At 43.9% G+C, this 19903-nt stretch overlaps 1 protein-coding gene and 1 long non-coding RNA gene across 11 annotated transcripts in view; one reads left to right on the top strand and one right to left on the bottom strand.

Moving 5' to 3' along the window:
• Positions 1-17944, top strand: part of LOC109370601 (uncharacterized) — a 33451-nt gene extending 15507 nt beyond the window's left edge. Inside the window, exons 4-6 of the long non-coding RNA XR_002120874.3 lie at positions 14451-14539; positions 15212-15447; positions 16078-17944. This is a non-coding gene — a long non-coding RNA (uncharacterized LOC109370601). The remainder of the gene's footprint in view (positions 1-14450; positions 14540-15211; positions 15448-16077) is intronic.
• The window catches only part of COL26A1 (collagen type XXVI alpha 1 chain), a 172229-nt gene that overhangs the window by 7292 nt on the left and 145034 nt on the right, over positions 1-19903 (bottom strand). For 7 of the 10 annotated variants that reach the window (XM_085240760.1, XM_085240761.1, XM_085240751.1 and 4 more), the window contains 7 exons: positions 16931-17047; positions 15398-15550; positions 10582-10674; positions 9073-9134; positions 6561-6623; positions 2933-2977; positions 1307-1351 (listed from right to left, as the gene is read on the bottom strand). In XM_085240760.1, the coding sequence (XP_085096886.1) occupies positions 1307-1351; positions 2933-2977; positions 6561-6623; positions 9073-9134; positions 10582-10674; positions 15398-15550; positions 16931-17047 (578 nt within the window). The remainder of the gene's footprint in view (positions 1-1306; positions 1352-2932; positions 2978-6560; positions 6624-9072; positions 9135-10581; positions 10675-15397; positions 15551-16930; positions 17048-19903) is intronic. The other 3 variants (XM_085240758.1, XM_085240759.1, XM_085240756.1) reach the window with 2 other exon arrangements.

Here is a 19903-nt window from a genome sequence, read left to right as displayed (position 1 = left end):
AGATAAGCTGCAAGAGTAAAGTTGGAATGCAGGAGAAATCTCTAAAGAAAATCTCCTCAGTTATACCCTACATTTGCAGAGCCTCTGACTAAGCCAAACCTTTCATTTTGATTCCTGCTTCTGCAGTGAGTCAAACCCAGGGTGTATATTCCTGTCAAATATGTTATGTTATGCAGCTTATGTTAATACTGTACTGTACTACCTGGAGAACAGGTTTTGCTCTTGCCTGACGTTTACTCTGAACGTCATTGAGTTTCTTGGATTTTCTCTTCACTGGGACACCAGAAAAGTGAGAGGGTTGGCAAGCCCCATCTTGCTTCTGCCTTATAAACTGGAACAGTGACACATGTGCTCATCCTGATGGACTTGAGCCAGCAGTGTGTGCTTGAAGGCCAACAGTACTGTGGGCTGTATCAAAAGAGGAGTGGCCAGCAGGGAGAGGGAGGTGACTGTCCCTCTCTACTCTGCCCTCATGAGGCCCCAGCTGGAATACTGCATCCAGGTCTGGGACCCAAATCAGAGGAAAAATGGGGAGTTTTTGAAAAGGGTCTAGAAGAGGGCCACAAAGATGATCAGAGGGCTGGAACACCTCTCCTATGAAGATGGACTGAAGGAGCTGGGCTTGTTCAATTTAGGGAAGAGAAGGCTGTGGGGTGACCTCATTATAGCCTTCTGGTATTTAAAAGGGGATTATAAACAGGAGGGTAGTCAACTTTTTGTATGGATAGATAGTGACAGAACAAGGAGGAATGGTTTTAAACTAGAGGGAAGAGTTAGATTAGATGTTGGGGAGAAGTTTTTCACTGAGAGGGTGGTGAGGTGCTGCCCAGATTGGTTTTGGATGTCCCAACCCTAGAGGTGTTTAATGGTTGGATGGGGATCTGATCTAGTACTTGATCTGGTGCCTGGCAACACTGCCTGCAGCAGGGGGGCTGGAACTTGATGAGCCCTGAGCTCCCTTCCAACCCAAGCCATTCTATGAGTCTATGACTTTGTTCTGCCTCTCACCAAGCTCTGAGGCTGGTCATAGGTAGCCTTTTCTTACCTTGCAGAAGCTTTGTATGGGGGAATAACATCTGGGGGCTGAGGAGGTGTTCAGCATGCAGGAGGGCAGCTGACAACATGGCCAACAGACCACCAAGACCTGGCTTTCTAGCATGCAGTATGTTGTATACTAAGGTTCATCTCTTCTGCTGCCCTTTTAACTGGTGACAGGAGCCCTGCCCCTCACAAACTGAAAGGAGTATGTTTAAAAGACATTAAAGAGTTACAAAGTGAAGCAAAAACAAAAAAAACACATGCTTACATCAGCACCTTTATCACCTTCCTCGCCCTTCTTGCCTGGTTCACCCTAAAACAAACAAGAAAGAGATCATTTGTCTCCATATGACTGAGGATCCTGCCCAGAATCACTTCCCTCCAATGGACCACTGTAAAGATGAGTCCTGAGCACTGCTATTTCTACATTGATAAACTTGGCTGGGGGTGGCCAAGCTGCAAGGGGGGCTGCCTGCCATGGCCTGGACCTACAGCAGATCTCAATGAACGATGTTTTAGTCCACAACGTTGAGAAAGAAATGCTATTCTCCTCCCCCAAACATGCAATTGTGCATCTTTGATTTACACCATAAAATCCCTCCATTCTTCTTTCATTAATTACTCATATCATTTTCTGCCTCTGAAGATGCTCATTAAGCTTTCTGTGAGCAAAATCCCTACGTGCTGTGAACACTGGTCTGATGTTCCCCCTAACCAGGGAGTTCGTGCATTTCCTGAAGAACAGAAGACACAAAGAGATTAAGTCAAAAGCTAAAAACAAAGCCTAACAAATGGCTGAATGAAATAGGGTGGAAATGCCTGGACTCTTCAGACTCACTGGACATCCCTGAGATACTTGCAAAGCAGGGAATTGGGATGGGATGAAGGGCTGAAGAAAAGATTGTAGGAGCTGTACAGTATGATGAGATGGAATTAAGGAGGGGTGAAGAGAAACTTCCCAGAGGAACCAGGATCTCTCTGAATGCTGCTGGTCAAGACAACCAACTTGTTCCACTCACTTTCAACCAAACTTCAACTCTGTAGCCATATGTGCCTGTGCAGACATCTCCTGTGTGCACTGGTTCAGCTACTGCCAAGAAATCGTTTGGCCAAGTCTCTTAATCTCATTAAAGGTTTTCCAGCTCAGCTTGGCAGATCAAGGTGCAAGAGAGCAGCTGATGTACCTTGGGTTAACAATGCCCACCTCTGAGCTCTGGTAGTGCCAGGAACCTCACGGGGTAGGGAGGGGTTTCTGACTGCCAGACTTTGGCTAGAGGGGATCTACAAACATGGCATATCTCCTCTGTTGGTATATTGCCTTCCTGATCACTGCTCTTCCACCTCTGATCTGTCAATAGGACTTTGTCAGCAGTCCTTTCCTGCAGTGCACTTTATGCCACTGACTGCCTTGTTGAGAAAACACCATTAGCAGAAGGTGGCTGGTAAGGCTGCAGAGCATGAATGCTACCTTGCTTTGCACTGTGCAGTTAGGGCTTCCCATGAGGCAAAAGCTATCAACAGAACTTAGAGCAAGCAAACTCCTCTCCTAAAAAAATCAATGAGAATCTGGCTGCTACGTGATACATCTGGCTCTACAAGGAAGACTCACAGCTGCAAGGCACCAGCTCCATTCCTTGAGCCACCCAAGGTGGAGAAAGCCTATGGGATCACTCTGACACACTCCACATTTCAGTGCTATGCTTCACACGCTTCATGTTCCATTTGGAGAGGAATACTTAAGGTAAGGCTTCCTATTGAGCAAACCTCTGAGCTGGAGTCAGTTGATCTGAGCATGGCATCTGAGAGCTGGCTGAACCAGCTGCAGACCAGCTCGGTGTTTTTATGGTACCAAACCCAACTGAGTCTCGTTCACACCCGCAAGTACATCACTTACAGGAAATCCCTTAATGCCCCTCTCTCCAGTCAGACCTGCTTGCCCCTGTTGGAAATAAAGTAAGTGTCATTAGGAGATGTTTTTCCATTTGACAAGAACACAGTGTCATTTTTTACTAGTGGAATTAAGATGGCTTAATGAAAAACCTTACACTTGGGATAATAAGAAGAAATTCCTCTCCCTTGACATTATCACTTAGAGACAGCAAAAGGGGGTCATGGTTTTCTGTCAAGCATCAGCTCCAAATCCCATCACACTTCGGGGAAGTTTGGTTAAATACTGAGCTACTCCACTCGATACCCTCTCCGTAAGATGATTAGCAATTTCTTGAACTTTACAGCAGTCAGTTATATTATAGCAGGAAGGAATTTGGCTGGAGATTTGTTTCTCACAAAGACACAGCATTCTTCTCTCTAGTAAAACAGACAGGCTGATGCTGCCCCAGACAGCAAACAGAGCCCAGGACTCCCACAGAGCACAGATTTAATCTGCCTCCTGCTCCACACACACGTCCCTGCGTTAACTCCAGCAGCTACTGATCAAACCCACACACAGTATTTTGGTTGATTTGTTTCTTTTTCCTGCTGTGCTGATTTTCACATTGTTCTCTGTGCTTTCTTCTTTCTTTTTGGCTAAACTAAAACATTTTGGAACGGTATGTGTTGGTCGAATGAAACGCCATCAAATTCAACATCTTTTTAGACCCTGTTTTCCTCTGCAGCTCTGGTTTCCCACCCCAGGACACGCTGGAGCAAAGCAGAATCCCTAACTAGGAGAAAAGCTATAGATTATTTCATAAGAAAGCAGGAGCAGGGCAAGAGGAGGCAAAATTTAAAAGCATCTTAAGAAATCTATTGATGAAACAACCACATATTGAAACTGGCTCTTCTCCCCTAAACATAAACAGAAACAAACCCATCCTTTTGTTCCTCAAAAACCATCTAGCTGGCGGCAGCTTTTTGTAGCATTTGCCAAAAAGGGAGAGCTGCTTTGTTACTCTGTCCATCCCACTGCTGCTTTGTAGAACACAAATGGGCCTTGGGCATCTCAAAACATTACTGCAGAGACCTGTGCAATGCACAGCGAGACAGCATCAGACAAAGGCCCACACTGACACAGAGAGCGCCAGGAGGAAGCCCACTTTGTCAGGTGCCCTGAGCATCTTCAAAGGGAAATGCTTGGATTCTGCACTGGAAGGAGCAAGGGCTGTGAAAAAGCAGAGGCAAGCAGCAAACACAGAGAGGAGACATAACAACACACTAGAAATCATAAACAGACTGTTCTCGGTGTCCAGGGGGAACAGAAAAGGATGTTATCAGCTTAAAGGGGATCAAAGGATATTTAGGTTGGATGTTAGAAATATCTTTTATCCCAGGCTCTCAAGAACTGCACCTCTGCAGACTGCCTGCGGATGATGTGACGCATCCCTCGCTGGCACTCGTTAAGAATTAGATGAACAGAGACTGATCATGAATGGCACACACAAATTTGCCATCGAGGGGATGTGCTCAGACTGCTTCAGGTCTCTTTCTACATCTGTTCTTTCTGAGATTAAGCAGGAAGAATGTATAATAACATTTTCTCATACCTCAACAGATACTGTCAACCCTCCCCTGCTTTTCTTTGTAGCTGCACAGCTCTGTGTAAAGCCAGCCCTAATTTGTATCCACCAAACCCCAAATTGCAGCATGTTGTTGTCAAAACCAGCATTCAAATCCACACTCACAAAAGACAAAAAGCACACAGAACGTCCTACAGAAATTCTGCCAGAAAAAGCGATCAGCTCTGCTTTCCATGCTAAGAAAGAAAGGACAGGAAACAGCATTTTTCTATTTAAGAAAGCATTGTGTATTTGAAAATCTCATTTGTCCCAAACCTAGAAGGAGAGGTACAGCTCTGAATATGTACGAGGAAGGAATGAGATCAGAGTCTCAAGCATTTGTACTGAATGTGGACACTGTGCATCACAGCTTTTGTTTCAGAGGAAGTGCAGTAACAGTCTTAGCAATATGACCAACCACAAACTAAAGCACCGTGTTAAGGGAATCATTGAGGAAGAGCTCTTACCAGTTTCCTGGATGGAAACTAGACGCCTTGTTAAATGGCATTCCTTCTTTTCTGTTTTAACTGAAAGTTAGCATTTAATGGCAACAAGCTGTAGTGGCTAGCCTGTACTGAAATTACAGTTACGGTTTCACTCTTTATTAGAACCTTAAACTCTAGGCCCAAAAATGCATCAGAGTCTAATCTATTAGTAAAGCCAATAAATGCCCAAAGTGGGTGACCTGCATAAGATCTTGTCACTGGAAATGCTCTCTATCTTTCAGGTGGTTTCTTATGTAAGGAATGGGGACCGAGAACCCATAAAATGGGCAAAGACGCTCAAATAAATATAAGTTTTTTGAAAGCATATGTACTCCACTCTCAGATATCCTCTTCTCTTTCATGTGAAGTCCCTCAGGAGAACATGAAACAACCCACCTGGGCATTGCACAGTCTGGACAGAGGAACATAAGTATTTCCCTAGTTATTCTCATGAATTCAAAAAGTCACCAAATAGGAGTTAACCAATTTGTATTTGCCTTTTTTAGCTCCTTTAGTCACCCTCTGTTTTTTGGAGTACTGAGCAGAAAAAAAGGAGATGCACATCATCTACAGCTACCTACCTGCAGGCAGTGACCTCCAATGTGATGGTAAAAGAGGCACTTGGAAGAAAAGAGAATTTGCTCCCTACAGCTGCAGCACAAGAGCATGCCTATATAGCCACCACTGCAGATACCTTTTTCTTTTTTTCCTAACAGGTGCCAGCCAACATTTTTCTTCTCTCTTTCTTTAATTCTTTGGCCATTCCACAGTAGGATCTCAGTAACGTTCCACAGTCCGTCTGTGCCCACTTCCACATTTTGCAGATCTAACTGCTCAATGACTGCACCACGTACTAAGATCTCAGGTGATTTTCTGTCCCTCAGAAGCAATTTCAAAGACCGTGGCCTTTTGGAGAGTAAACTTGACAGAAACAGCTGTAGGCCAAACTGCCATCTGAAACCTTCCTTAAATGCTGGAGTGGGGATCTGACATGGATATATCCTTGTTAAGATTTTTCTCTGTTCATTCCTAAATTTCATCTGTGTGGAAATAATATTGAAACAGCCTTTCTTGCTATAGTTATTATCACTTGACCCATTGAGGACTGAGGTATAGCAAACTTTCTAAATAAATTAAGAGCATCACTTGACCTGGGGAAAAACTTTGGTTCAGGAGAAGTCTGATGAGCTTTCACTGCATTACCATCACAGATGGAAGTCATCAGAACATCTAAAACAGTCCACACTAAAGAGCTTTGGTTGGCAGAAGAAGGCTGGCCTCTGCCAGGTTTAACATTCCAAGTATTTATTACCTCTGTCTCCTTAGGGAACACCAGACTCTATGTAAGTTATTCAGTCTTTTATCTGTATGGGAAACCTTCATCTTGTTGGTTTGTTTTGTTTTTTTTTTTGCAAAAGACTTAGAAACTCTACATTTAAAATCGGTCATGGCTGCAGTCCCACGGAATCTGAAAGAGTTGTATAAATTTCTAAGGCATTCACCCAGATCTCGCTGGGAATCCTCCACATACATAAAACCTTACCCTCTCTCCTCGGTCTCCTTTGGAGCCTTTGGGCCCAGGTTGTCCTGGAGAGCCTGGTAAGCCCTAGAAGAGATGCATGACAAGAAGAAATTAGTTCCTACTGCACATCCATTATGGAGATATAGCCAGTACATTTCCCAGTGATCCTCAGCTTCTGTAAACCCCATATATGCATTAAGTGATTGGGCTGGATTCTTGTTTGCCCTCAAGCAATAACAATGGAAGCTCTTTTTGCAGATATCTTAAGCCCTATATTTTCTACATATTCCTCTTTTCAGTTCTCTCAATGAACTGCATGCTGCTGATATAACATTTTGTGAAGGGTCAGTGTGACAGGATAGTTCTTGTTCTCAGTGACTGAGAAGAAATTAACAAATAGATGGTATGGTTAGCCTAAAAATCCCCACTGCTTTCCCCCTTCATAATTGCCTCAGTGGGTGGCATGAGTAACCATACATACCTGAAAATTAATTGGATTGTGTAGTGGAAATTATTTTGAAGCGATTCACTCACCCTAATAAACAATTTTCAAATTAAGCCCAATCTCTACTAATAATTTTGCTCCCTGGGTTGAGTAAATCTATAAAGCAAGTCACCAGTGGTTATGAAGGGTGTTGTCTCCAGACTTCTACTAATTGAACTGCTCTGCAGAAATCGATCCAAATTCTTAAATCACCCACCCAGTGAAGCCACAGTGAGAAACCAGGCAGAAAGAGAACAATATTGTTTATATTTACCATGTCAGCTCCACATGACTGTATGCAAGACGCTTTTTTCCACCTCAAGTGACTTGAACATCTCCTTGGAGACTGCAGCACAAGGAACCCCAGCTCCATTTCAGGCAGCTGCTGCTTCAAGCTGACTTGTTTAATAACAGCCCCCAGTAACCACCACCTCTCAGCATCCAGAGAAATGGGCTTTCTAGCACAGCTGCCAGGAACCTCAGCCTGTAGTGAAGTGGCCCGACAAGGTCAGGCCTTAGTGTTTCAAGGGACAATGGGAGGAACGCTCTCCCAGTTTTAGGATTTTGAGGGACTAATGGAGAAGCACTCTCTCAGCTTCATCTGGGAGGCAGCACTGCTCACCATTATCACGTTGCTCCTTGCATGCAGTCAGTCCAACCAGCTCACCACCAACTTGTGCAAGCTGGCAGCTTAGCTACACCACCCCTGGGCTCACAAAAGATGCAGAAATTCAAGTGTGATATAGGAGGTTAACTAGGGCTGGCAAGCAAGGTAGGGCACAGACCAGATTTGGCCTTATGTCAAAAAGCAGCGTGAACAAAGCTCAAGTGTCCATAGGTGACCTCTGCACTCGACAGCGCTCTACATTCGATTTCAGTGTGTGTTTGCAGAGGGATGCTCAAGGAACACTGAATTAAACAAGTCTGTTGTTAAAAATAAAAAATTTATAATGCGTGCCGTATGTGAAAAAGCCAGACTCTATTAAAGAACCTATTTATGAATTGTGAATTACCTTATATTTAATCATGTTAAACTGCAACTGTCGTTTTGCTGCCAAATTTCCCACTGTGCTCATATCTATCTGGAGTTTCTCACCGCTCTCCAGAGCATTCACTAATTGAAATGATTCTGCTACACTGGCAAAATTTCACTAACTTGCTCTCATTGCTTCTTCAAAGTGATTAATAAATACATAGTAGAAGTCTCCTTTCTCTAATTTCCAGCAATCCCAAACCTGTCATATCAGGATCTAAGTCACATCCGTTGTCTAAATTACTTAACCTTTCCCTCTCTTCTGTACTCCTCAGTCATTTTTATCTCTTTAGTCAGTAAGATACCTAATATTGAAATATTTGTTGTCACTGGTTTGCCTCTACAGTAAGAAACATTCATCGCAAACTGGAGTCCTGTTGTATCAGCCAACCACCATCTGCAGCACTTTAGCCACTCATTATTCATCATAACCTCCATTTTTTCAACTTCTTTTTTCATCCATGTGGCTATTTTGCTCTTCTATCATAAACATTCTTTTGACTGAGTTTACAACTCTCCATAATTATCCTGGCCTCCACAGTTTTGGTATCAATATCTAATCAGTCAAACTGATTGGAATTTGTGAAGTTTGTACTGAATGGAAAGCGCTGTTTCCAATAAATTAGGATGAAGAAATTCACCTTGGTGAACTGGTGAATTCTCAATGACACATTTTTCCTTTTTATGTGATCCACAGGAAATGCAGTGTTTTTCTATCACAATGTTAGTAAAATCCACATCAAATCCTTTGCATCAACCCAGGCTATGGTGAAATGTTCTGACACAGTAACAGCAAGATATGTTGTTATGATTGAGGGAAAACCTGGAAAGTATAACCATTTCAACATCTTAACCCAGTTCATTATGAAAAACAGGTATGAAAATCACAGACTTTTATGAGGAGCCAGACATTGCATCTAAGACCTATCAAATAATTCTCCTCTTTCTGAAATGAGAAGATGCTCCACACCTACCCCCCAACTCTGCCTCTCAGCCCAAACCAGGAAAACCCTTACTTGTGATCCAGGGACTCCGATAGGTCCTGGAGGCCCTTTGGGTCCCGATGCACCTGGTGGTCCTGGTGGGAATCATCAGTTGAGATAATGTTAAGGAGACTTGGAAGGATCTTAAATTTCAAACATACACATTTCCTTTTATTGTTCTATTTCATCTCTCAGGGGTGAGAGCCATTCATTGATCCCAAGACTGCAGCGTAAGTACTACATCATGCACTGGATTCTTGGACACCCATATCCTAATATCACACATGCCTTAGGGAAGATCTTAGAGCTCTGGGAGGAAAAAAAGGTGAAAGTAGGCAGGATGGATGACAGCAAGGTGCTGCAAAATAACAGCTCTGAAGAAATCTTAAGCTAGATCCATGAAACATCAGAGCAATGGAGGAAGTCCTGTAGGTGGCCAGGGAAGTCTGCAAGTCTGCATGAGTCAGTCTCTGGTGCTGATGAACACAAAGGAGACAGAGGTTGGATGTAGCCAGAACGAGAAGCCAACTGTGGCAAAGCAAAGCACTCTTTTGTTCTTTGCAGGCTCACTCCAGTAGCAAAAAATTTCTTTTTAAGTCTGTATCACAGAAGAGGCCGTTTCCAGGACATGTTAAACACTGCCTGAACAGGTCAAATTGTTTTACAGTCACAGAACAAATTCATTATTTTTGGAAAGATAATTATATCCCAACTGCAGCTGTTAAATTGTACCTGGAAATGAGAGACAGGATATTTGCTTAGTCTGAATTTAGTAATACTCCTCTCTGCTTTGGTTGTCAAAACCCTTGAGATGAAACAACGCAGACATGATATACAAAGTACAGCTGAATTAGCCTCAATCATTAATGCATCATACAAATGCTTAAGTCGGAGAATAAAGGAACTGAAGGATAAATTAAAGGCCCTCATAATGAAAGGAAAAGTTTTCTGCAACTGATGGGAGTTCACTCCTAAATATGTATCATACTGGGAAATGCTGACGTTTGCAGGAATATTATCATTTAAGCCACCTATCAGCATTGAGAAACAGATGATTTGCTACTGAATTTTGGTCTAGATTCTGATGTCAGTTATACATTGCAAATCTGGATTAGCTCAAACCATCTCCAAAGTTTGCAGAGATATCACTGAGAGCAGCTGGTCAGATCCTGCTCAGTAGAGCTCTACAGCAACCAGACAGGATTGCACCAGCAGTACAGAGAACAGCCCTGCTCCCACAGAGGAATTCAAAGGGCAACCCACTCTTAAAGGCACTCTTCAATTATTCCCTTTTCAGAGTACGTCCTCTCAAAGCAGCAAGGAAACATTGGAAGTCACAAGAAAAATCTGTCTCTATAAACAGATAAGAACTGGTTACTTCTTGCCATCCTACCCACTCCCAGACCCATGGCTCCACAGCCCTTCCACTGAGGACTACATGCTTTCCCTGCAGGCATCCCACAGCACACTTCCTCTCTCCCTCAGATTCTTTTGCTCCTCTTCCCCATCACTACAGCTTCGCAGCTCAACTGAGTGCATTACCTGGGGGTCCCACGGGGCCCGGTGCTCCCCGCGGTCCTGGCAGGCCAGCCATGATGGTATCTATGACGGTGGAGGCCAACTGGGGTTCTCCATCTGTGTTAAAAAGCAGAAGAGTCAGTGTCCCTACAGCAAGAGCTGCCCAGTGCCAGGACTTTCTCTCCAAAACCCTCTGGCGCCTGTTGCTGGTGAAGGGCAGCAGAGCTTCTGGATGCAAGATCTGGACTCCAGGAGCAATCCAAGAGCATAGGCTGTATCCCCCAGATCTCATCCCATCTCTGCTGAGCCCTGAAGAATTGTCCTTTCTGTCCAAAAACTGGTGTGCCTGCACACCCATATTGTATTACCTTTGGAATGCTGAAGCAGTTTAAGAGTAGCTCTGCACTGTACAGCAATAATTATTTTAGCTTGTGCAGGTCTGGGGAACAGGTGGAGATGGGAGCAGAGCAGGGAGAGGGAAGCCATTAGCAGAAACTGGAGTAATGTTGTGCTTTTGCACATCTTTCTTAGTCGTCTCCTGCTGGAAGTAAAGCTCATCAGCCTGTAGCTGTTCACATCTTTGAACCACTGGGCTTACCACTTCAGTTGGTAACTGAAGAGTAAAAAAAACAACTACATATGAAATAAAAACACCCTTTTTTATTGCAAAACCAAAACCATCAACAATTCTGTTGCCGCAGACCTGCACTGCAGCATGCCAGCAGTCCATGGGGTACTTGTACAGCAGCATCTTTCACCTGAGCATCCCACAACACTGCTTGACACTGTGGAAACCAAGGCATGAAAATTCCACAACTGGCAGAGACACCAATTACACAAAGCAAGGAAGGGAACAACCCCCATGTCTTGATGCTATGAAGATTCACAGTCCATTCCCCTGGCCAGTGCTATAGAGCCAACAGCAGGTTTCCTGATTATGCCTGGAGATCTTGACTCTGTTAACCCTCTGAGAAGTCCACATTTTCCACATTTGGAGGCCACCAGAATGAAGAATGCCCATCTCTTCCTGCCCATGGCCTCAAACACCCTTTCACCCATCAATTTAACTCATTGTGCTGAAATTCTAGGGAACTTTTTGCAGGTGTAAAATTCTGCAGGTGGCTCACTGCTCTACTGATGACAATATCAAATAGTACCAGGAAGATGGGAGGGATGTTTGTTTTCTCTGCAGGATTCAGCCAAAACAACATACAGTAGAATCTCCAGAAACATTATCAGACACATCACAAAGCCTTTTCAAATTCTAGAGCACTGGCAACAACAGAGAAAATGTTCACTGTCCTTGTTTGAAAGCATCTCCAAGGGAAATTGTGAAATCTTTTCAACTGCCAGGGACGACAGTATATGTCTGCAATGCCTTCCTAGCAGCAGGGCAGCACGAGATCTAACTCAGGTCCCTCTGAGAGCCAAATTTTGAGCCTAAAACTTGAATGTATACAGGTATTTCTTTGACTATTGTTTCCAGACCCATCCATCTTCCCTTCTTCACAAAACAGCTGAGACTGTTTTTTTTGTTCAGAAGGGAAGGTACCCAAGTGAAGTGTGTAATCCAATTAATTTGAGTTTTATTTGACCATGTCAAAATCCATCACGGTTCGGGAGTAAGATGAGATTGGGAAATGAGCATCGAAGAGCAATTGCAGAGCCTTTTGTTTTTAAAGAACGAGCGGCCAACAAAATGAAATGTGTATCCACTGAGAGGAGGAGAGGATAGGCTACAAATGAACTGGGATTTAATTACTGCTGGAGGTAAACCAGGAACAAGCATTTGGGTTACAAAACATTCCTGCTAAGTTGGTACGTTATTACAATGATGGAGTTATACCCCACAAATCCACCCACCCTGACATCAGATCCACTGGACTCGAAGTTATTTATGAAGGGCAATTTGGTAACTGTGACACAGAAGAGAGCAATGTCTCAGTTCTAACACTGAATTGAATCTAACCACATACCTGATGCATGCTTTTGTAAGTGGCAGAGAAGGAAAGCAATGCTGCAGCAGCGGCCCCAACAGAGGGGCAGGGCAGTCTGGCTTCTGGCTTGTATCTCATGTTTCTGACTAAGGGATAAATTCCCCCTTTATAAGCTTGATTTGTTGAGACAGGATGGAAATGAAGTAATCCTGTCCTAATTTCTTTCTGCTACCTGATCTGGAGGGAGACAACTGGGACCAATTTCTTTACCACCGCACTGTGAAACTGTGAGAAAATGTCTCCCCATTTTTGGCTTCTGCCTACTGATAAACACTGCCAACAAGAACTCATTGTGATTAATAAAGGCGCATGCATTAACCATGTTCAGGCGGAACCAAACACTGCAGTATTAATAATAATCCAATACAGCTTTCTCACATCTCTGTGGGTGCACATGCCCATTACCAGGAATATGCTTCCCTCTGCTGTCAGCAGCTGGAATCTTGTGTTTATAGTTTTCAGATGTGCTCCATTAAAAAGAAAAAAAAGAAAGAAAAAAAAAAAAGAAAAGGAAAACCTATGCAGGATTTGCAAGGCTAAGCTTTATTGGCTGTTGAGGATCAGCTTTCCACCAACCTGTGGTAGGCAAAATCAGCCAGCACGTAAGGAAAACATTACATTTTATAAGAAAATGGTCTCAAAATTGCATAACTTTACCATGACCATGCAGATGACTTACACTGGCAGATCAGTATTGAGATTTTTTTCTCTTAAACAACAGAACTTGTTATAGATTTTGGGCTCACATATCTGATGTCAGTACACCAACAAAACCAGCTTGTTCCACGTAGTCTTTGCTGTACACATCTATAGGAAATTTCATCTGCACAGAATACTACAGAGCCCTGCCTATGCCCTGGAAGGAACTGGATGAACAGTGTGCCCCAGCAGACAGCCCTGCTGCACACTCCTAACTCCTGCAATTCAGTGAGAGGGCAGTACACAGGAGTTGGCAGTGCCTGGCTCACTCAGCCACACCGAAAGCTAAAGAAGGGGCAGAAGGGACCCAAGGAAGTGTGAGTGGAACAGAGCAACATTTTCAGGCATGAGGTTAGGGATAAAGCTGTCAGTGGTTAGCAGCTGCACGAGGGGAAAGGCCTGTGCTTTCTGCTCTGTCCAAGCACCAGTTAGCAGGTAACATTTATTTAATCAGTCCTCTGCGACAGAAAATTCCAGGGAGTGTAGAACTTTCTGCTTCTTACATGACCTGAGTGATAAATGCAGGAGAGAGAGCCTGTCAGCTCCATCAGTGCCACTCTCTGCAACTGTGGTATTTTAATTCCATACAGGATTAGGCCTTCATTTGGAAACCTGCAGACAACATCAGCTGCTAAGTTCTCCCAAAAGTAGATAAATGAAGCAGCACACGTTGCTGAGATAAGTGTCCTGGCTACTACTTCTGCACCAAGAAATCCACCACAGGTAGGAAAAGTACAGGGCTGCCCCAGGATGCAGCGGTCACCATTTACTCCATGTGGGAACCTGCTGCTGCCCAGTAGTGGCTGAATTAATACAGATATTTATCCACTTGTTTATCTATTCCCATTTTGGGACAATAGTGTTTACCCTTCTCATACATCAGCTGGGAAGGCCATGCAATCTATGTCTTTGCAAGCTTTTAAGCCAATCCATTATCTTGCAAGAGTTTAATTTAAATAGTGGCAGGAGGAAAGGAGCTGTGATGGTACCTAGACTATCCTTTGGAATAAAAGGCTGAATGCAGAACCTTCTTTGTTAGAAGACTCAGGAATGCAGCAGCTCAATCTACATTTTGTGAAAAACCTTAGCATTGAACCTCAATTAATTTAATCTTGTCCATATGCTTTAAGTAACTGAATATAAAATAGAGCTGTTAAAGTTCTTTCCAAATTAAAACTACATCTGTTCACTTCACAGGAAAAGAAGTCTGGAAAGGAGAGTGGGTGGAAGGAAAAGGAAAGCTCTAGAACGCCATCAGGCACAGGGAGATTTACTAATCCTTGGCTGTAAGTAGTACAACTGTGCTTTGAAGCTGGACATGAGCAAAAGAGCTGGGGAAAAGGCACAGCTGAAGTTTGGGGGAGTGGAGATGGGAGACCAGCAGAGCCGGGGCTCCAGGGGTTTACACACCAAGCAGAGATATGTCTGAGTTCTGCTTTATCATTATTAAATGCCAGCAACACAAGACCAGACCAGAAGAAATCTGATCAAGCCTGAATATGACTGCTCAGATAAGAGTGCATGTCATGCCATTCCAAGAAAGCCTTTTCTTGCCATGCACAACACAAATCAAGCAAATATATCTTTAAAATCACCATAAGTTCAAAGAAACGTTGACCCTTCAGCCACAGGGAAAGAATAAATTACAGTCTTGGTCTGGGCTTTTGAGCCCACAGTTCTGTGTTTCGCATGGATAAGGGATGATGATGTGCCAAAAACACAGGTGGGGAGACATGTCTGCAGGGGCAGGAAAAGAGCTGCATTGAACAGATGTCCTCGTTATGTTATATAATTTCAGAGATGCAAACATTTAGTAGTTGCTCATTTCTGAATATCTCTGAGCCCTGTAATATTGCAACTGCAGCACCACAAGATCTCACAACCATGCATTTTCAATACACCAGCACCTAACTGGCCAGACATACTGTATTTATTTACCCACGTTTCATCTTGTACAGGAACTTCCAAGAGACCCACACAACACAGGCAGCTCATCTTGCTGCTTCTTGGGAAGGCAGAGCCCTGGCAGGGCACAACAGGGAAGGTGGGAAGAAGAGCTGAGCTACTCTGGGCCAGTCCATTCTACTGTTGTACCAGAAGAAAAAAAAAGAAAAAAAAAAAAGGAAACAGAGAAAGAAGCTTACTTTCTTTTTCAGCTGTGGGCTGGAGGGAGTAGAGAACCCCTTGTTGGAAGGTAAGTGGAAGGCTGGGGGTGGCAGGTGGCCCTGGAGGACCTGGGGGACCTGGAATCCCGGTTTCTCCTGGAAGTCCTCTTGGTCCTTGAGGTCCCAACAGCCCTGTGCAGAGGCAGGAGAGGATCTATTAGTGCACTTGAAGATGTGCTAATGGATGTAAAAAGCAGCAAGAAGCCCATTCATTCCTGGAAAGAAGAGTCTAGATAGTAATAATTTCTCAAAGACAGAAGCTAAATGCTACCTGAAAATACTCACCTCTGCCAGATGTGATGGAGATGTAAAACATGCAGAGAAATGAGAGAAAGGGATGGCAATGTGGTCTCAGAATTATTTGTTAAGCAACAGATCCCCTCTCAGCAGATCCTACCATGGTCTGGGAATATCACAGCATATTCTTGCTCTCCTGGTAAACAGAGAATTTCTGTCCCGAACTATAATTGTGGGAATCGGGGGAAAATATTGAAATTTGGGAAGCTAATTCTCTTTGGCTTCTTCCTATGAAAAGCAAATGGCCTTACTTGGCCCAAAGATGCTACAAAGCTCAAAAAAAAAAAATTCTTTCTCCCTGAGACTGAGGAAGAAACTAAAGGCAGCTTGAAAGCAGTACAGCTCTTTCTCTTTCCCTCTAGGTACACCTGTATGCCACCTTACCACCACAAAAGCACAGAAACAGCAACAGAAACCATCAGTGCAGCAGCAAATCAATTCTGACTCCTTTGGGACTGGAAAGTTTTTGTTGCAAATGGAGAAACCGAAAGGCAGACACATCTTTGACAAGACCAGCCATTGACAATTTGCCAAGAATTGCCAAAAAAGCATTCAGAGGCACTCTCACATTTTAAGGCACTCTCCAAGTTTTAAACCTTTCCTGAGCTCACATTTATAAGGCACAGCCTTTCAAATGCATACAAAGCACAGAGGCTGAGGTCTGGCACCTATCGTGTAGTATCGCCTTCATCAAAAGATTTAGGGGATGTAGAAAGTCTCTGAGCACAGGAATGGAGTGCACTGTGAAAGAATGGCCTCATAACCTTTTCCCTTAGCATACAATGGCATCATTAATTTGACATTCTGGCATCTGACAGCTTGACACAAATGATGGAGAAAAAAGGCAGTTAAAACAGGCACACAGTGAGAGGGTTGAACAGGAAATGCTCTTTTCCAAAGGCTGACACATTGGAGACTGGTTTTCATAGCTCCTGAGCAGGATGGGAAAACATGATCCTGCTGTTCTGCTTTCTGGGACGAGTTCTCCCCAGCTCCATAGGAAATCCCAGGGACTGTCAATGCTCTCCATCCAGACAGTACCCACTCTGAGGGCTGCTGGCTGAGTTCAGTGCTCAGAGGACTTCAAGGAATGGATTTAATATAAACTGAAACCTCAATATTGTCTGTGTCCCAGTCTTCTGTGATCTGTTTGCACAGACAATTTGAACAACGTGAAATATTCCCTATCAAACCTTGCCCTGCCCTGGGACTTACCTGGTGGCCCTGCTGGGCCCCTCTCCCCAGGTTGTCCCTTCTCGCCTTTTGGTCCCGGTGGTCCTGGAAGACCAGTTGGTCCAACTGGGCCTGGAGGACCAACCTGTCCTGGCAGTCCTGCAAACATCCAGATAGAAAATGAATCAGAGATTAAGACACTACCAAGATCAGAAGATCTTTAGCAACCTAGAAACCAGCAGAGAGGGACTCTGCAAGGGGGAGAAATGCAGCTTTGTGCAGATAGCACAGATAGGGTGGTACTGGTGGCAAAAGCTTGCCAGTATATAGAGGAGAAGAGCCAGACTGGACCTTGCTTTCCCACTTCTCCTTCTAATCTTTAAAGAAACGTGCATCCCCGTGCATAGCAGTCAGCAGGATGTGATCCTCAGCTGGGACGTGCTGCTCAGAGCCAACCTGAGTGTGCAGCTGTTCCATCTTAAGGTCTGAACAGTTCCAGGTGGGCTCTGGCTGCTCCCTCATGCCATCTCACAGTAGTCTCAGAATGCATAAAATATATAACACATAAAATATATTGAACAGGTTGCCCAGAGATGGGTTGCCCCATCCCTGGAGGTGCCCAAGGCCAGCTTGGATAGCACCCTGGGACCCTGGGACCTGGTGGGGGGCAACGAGCCCAATGGGCTCAGAACTGAATGGGCTTTGAGGACCTTCCAGCCCATTCTATGATATCTGCTGAAGCAAATCAAGCCCAGTCTCCCACTTGCTCTGGTTGGCATATACATACCACCCAGAGATTCTGTGTCAAAAATGTTTCCTTGTTTTCTCCTGTTTTCATTTATCTAGTGAGTGCACCATGCTGTGCACAAACATTTTTCATCCCCAAGTGAAGTGAATGCACCCACATTTTGAAGTAACAAGATGCTGTTAATTTATATCAATAGGTAGGGTGCTGAGAAAGCCCACCTGGAAATACCAGTTATGCAGTAATTACAGTCCCTTGGCATCTCTACTCAGACTAGGTAGAAAAGCCTACCTGAGCCTAAGAAAGATGCAGGCAGCATTCAGCATCTGAAAGTGACTATTTCTGATGATGTTAAATAAAATCTTAATGTTGCTTCCCTTAGACTATCAAAATAAAAACAACAATTAGCAATTGTACAGTATTTTTCAGAAAAACACTGTCTTTTGCTCACGAAGGTCATAGCTGCTTTGGAAAGATACACTTAAATGCTCTGCAAACATCAGTAAAGCCTTTAATGCCTTAGAAAGGTAGGTGAGTTATTCTGGCTGCTCAGATTAAGTGGTTAATAGTTACAATAAAGGCATCAACTGACAGAGTCACAGGTTCCTGGTTTCCAGGCTACCAAAGAGCTTTGAGAGCAGTTGCAGACATGCTACAAAGCCAGAGGAAGACTTGGCTGAGTTCAAGGTTCAGCACATTCAGATTTCAAGTCTCTCTATATTTTACATTCATGAACAACTCAGCAGAGCAAAGATTTGATTCGTTTTTGGGCAACATCTTTCCCCATCCTTGCTATAAGGAGATGTTCTGGCCTCTCTGAGACCAGTAGCAGGAGAACCTGTAGTGGGCAGGGAGTGAAGAGGAATGGATGGGCAGAGAGAGAAGGAAGAAAAGAAACAAGTGGGCCAGGCAGCACCTCCATGCTGGTCCCAAAGGAACCAGGCTATGTACTGAAACACAAGGCTCAGGGATTTGCTTCCTGGGATAGACAGCCCACTTAGGACACAAAACTATGTTCCCCCACAAACATTTATCCAAACTGTGTGCATTTCTCAGAGCAAAGCAGTAATCCCCAATACCACATCCCCTTAGAAGATTTCCTTTTTTCTTTTTGGCCAATCTGAAAGATGTCCAAAATGTTCTTTGTACTAAAATGAAATCCACTCATCTCTCATGCTGACAAACTAAAGAAATGGGATTTTAAGTGGTTTTGTGTGGGAGTGTATGACTGTACTTTTGTTTTATTCTGTTATCAGCGAAGGCCTAACTTAATTTGAGAACTGAAGCAAGAACTAAGGTAAGATTTTCATTTGGATCAATTTGCTTACCCACAGGGTGCAAGCTGCAGACTTTTCTATGAATAGAAAGAAGGGCTCCTTCAATGGACTGAGGCTGAAATCCCACCCAACACAGTGGGTGCTGCACTTGGCAAGCTCAGGCAGGCGATCAGGAGCCCATTTAGCAGAGTAAGACCATTTGCTTAGAGCACTGTGAACAGCTTCTTCCACCCTACCAGGCCCCCCATTACACCTTTACTGCAGCAAATTCTCCTCAGCACAGAGGGAACAGCAGAAGCATTGTTTGCAAGCATAACACGCTGTACTGCTGAGCATGGGTCAAAGCATTTCCTCACTCGTGTAAGTCAACCTCAGTTCTTCAGTTCAATCTTTATAAATCAATCCTGTGAAATTCTGCAGACCAAGAGCAATCGTTTGCTGCTAGCATCCTCAATCATGCCGCAGCAGTGGAGCTTTAAAGAAACTGGCACTTACTTCCCTGAAGGAGGAAAGTGCTGAAGGAAAGGCTGAGAGAAGCAGCACTGGGTAACGTGTCAGGCAAATGCTCATACTGGTGACAAATGGTGTTACCAGCATGAAAGAGACAAGTGCAAAAGGGAGAATAAAGAGGGAAGGATTCAGGGAAAAAGGAGGGGGAGGAAATACAAACAGGCCAAATCTTCAGCTGGCATTTCTTAGCTCTGCTGCAGTGACACTGCTTTTAGAAGCCAAAGCCTCTGGAAAGCATTCATTTCCTGAAATATATGAAAGAAAAACCCACAGAAAAAAACAACAATAACAACAAAAAAACAGGTAGAGGGTGAGCATCCTACTGCTAGAGACCAAATCAGATGGGCAGAGGCCTGGATTTTCTTCCTGGCCCTCTCATTAACCTGCAACACTACATCTGGTCCTTTCTTTCCCAAGGTCTCTGTATACACAGGAGCACGTTATTCTCTGTACAGAGCAAATCAAATCAATGCCCTGATAATC

The sequence above is a fragment of the Meleagris gallopavo genome, chromosome 21, assembly GCF_905368555.1.
Source record: "Meleagris gallopavo chromosome 21, MGAL_WU_HG_1.1, whole genome shotgun sequence".
In the NCBI taxonomy this organism is placed as follows: Eukaryota; Metazoa; Chordata; class Aves; order Galliformes; family Phasianidae; genus Meleagris; species Meleagris gallopavo.
The sequence above is the reverse complement of the archived record's forward strand: the minus strand, read 5'-3'. Positions and strand labels throughout refer to the sequence as shown.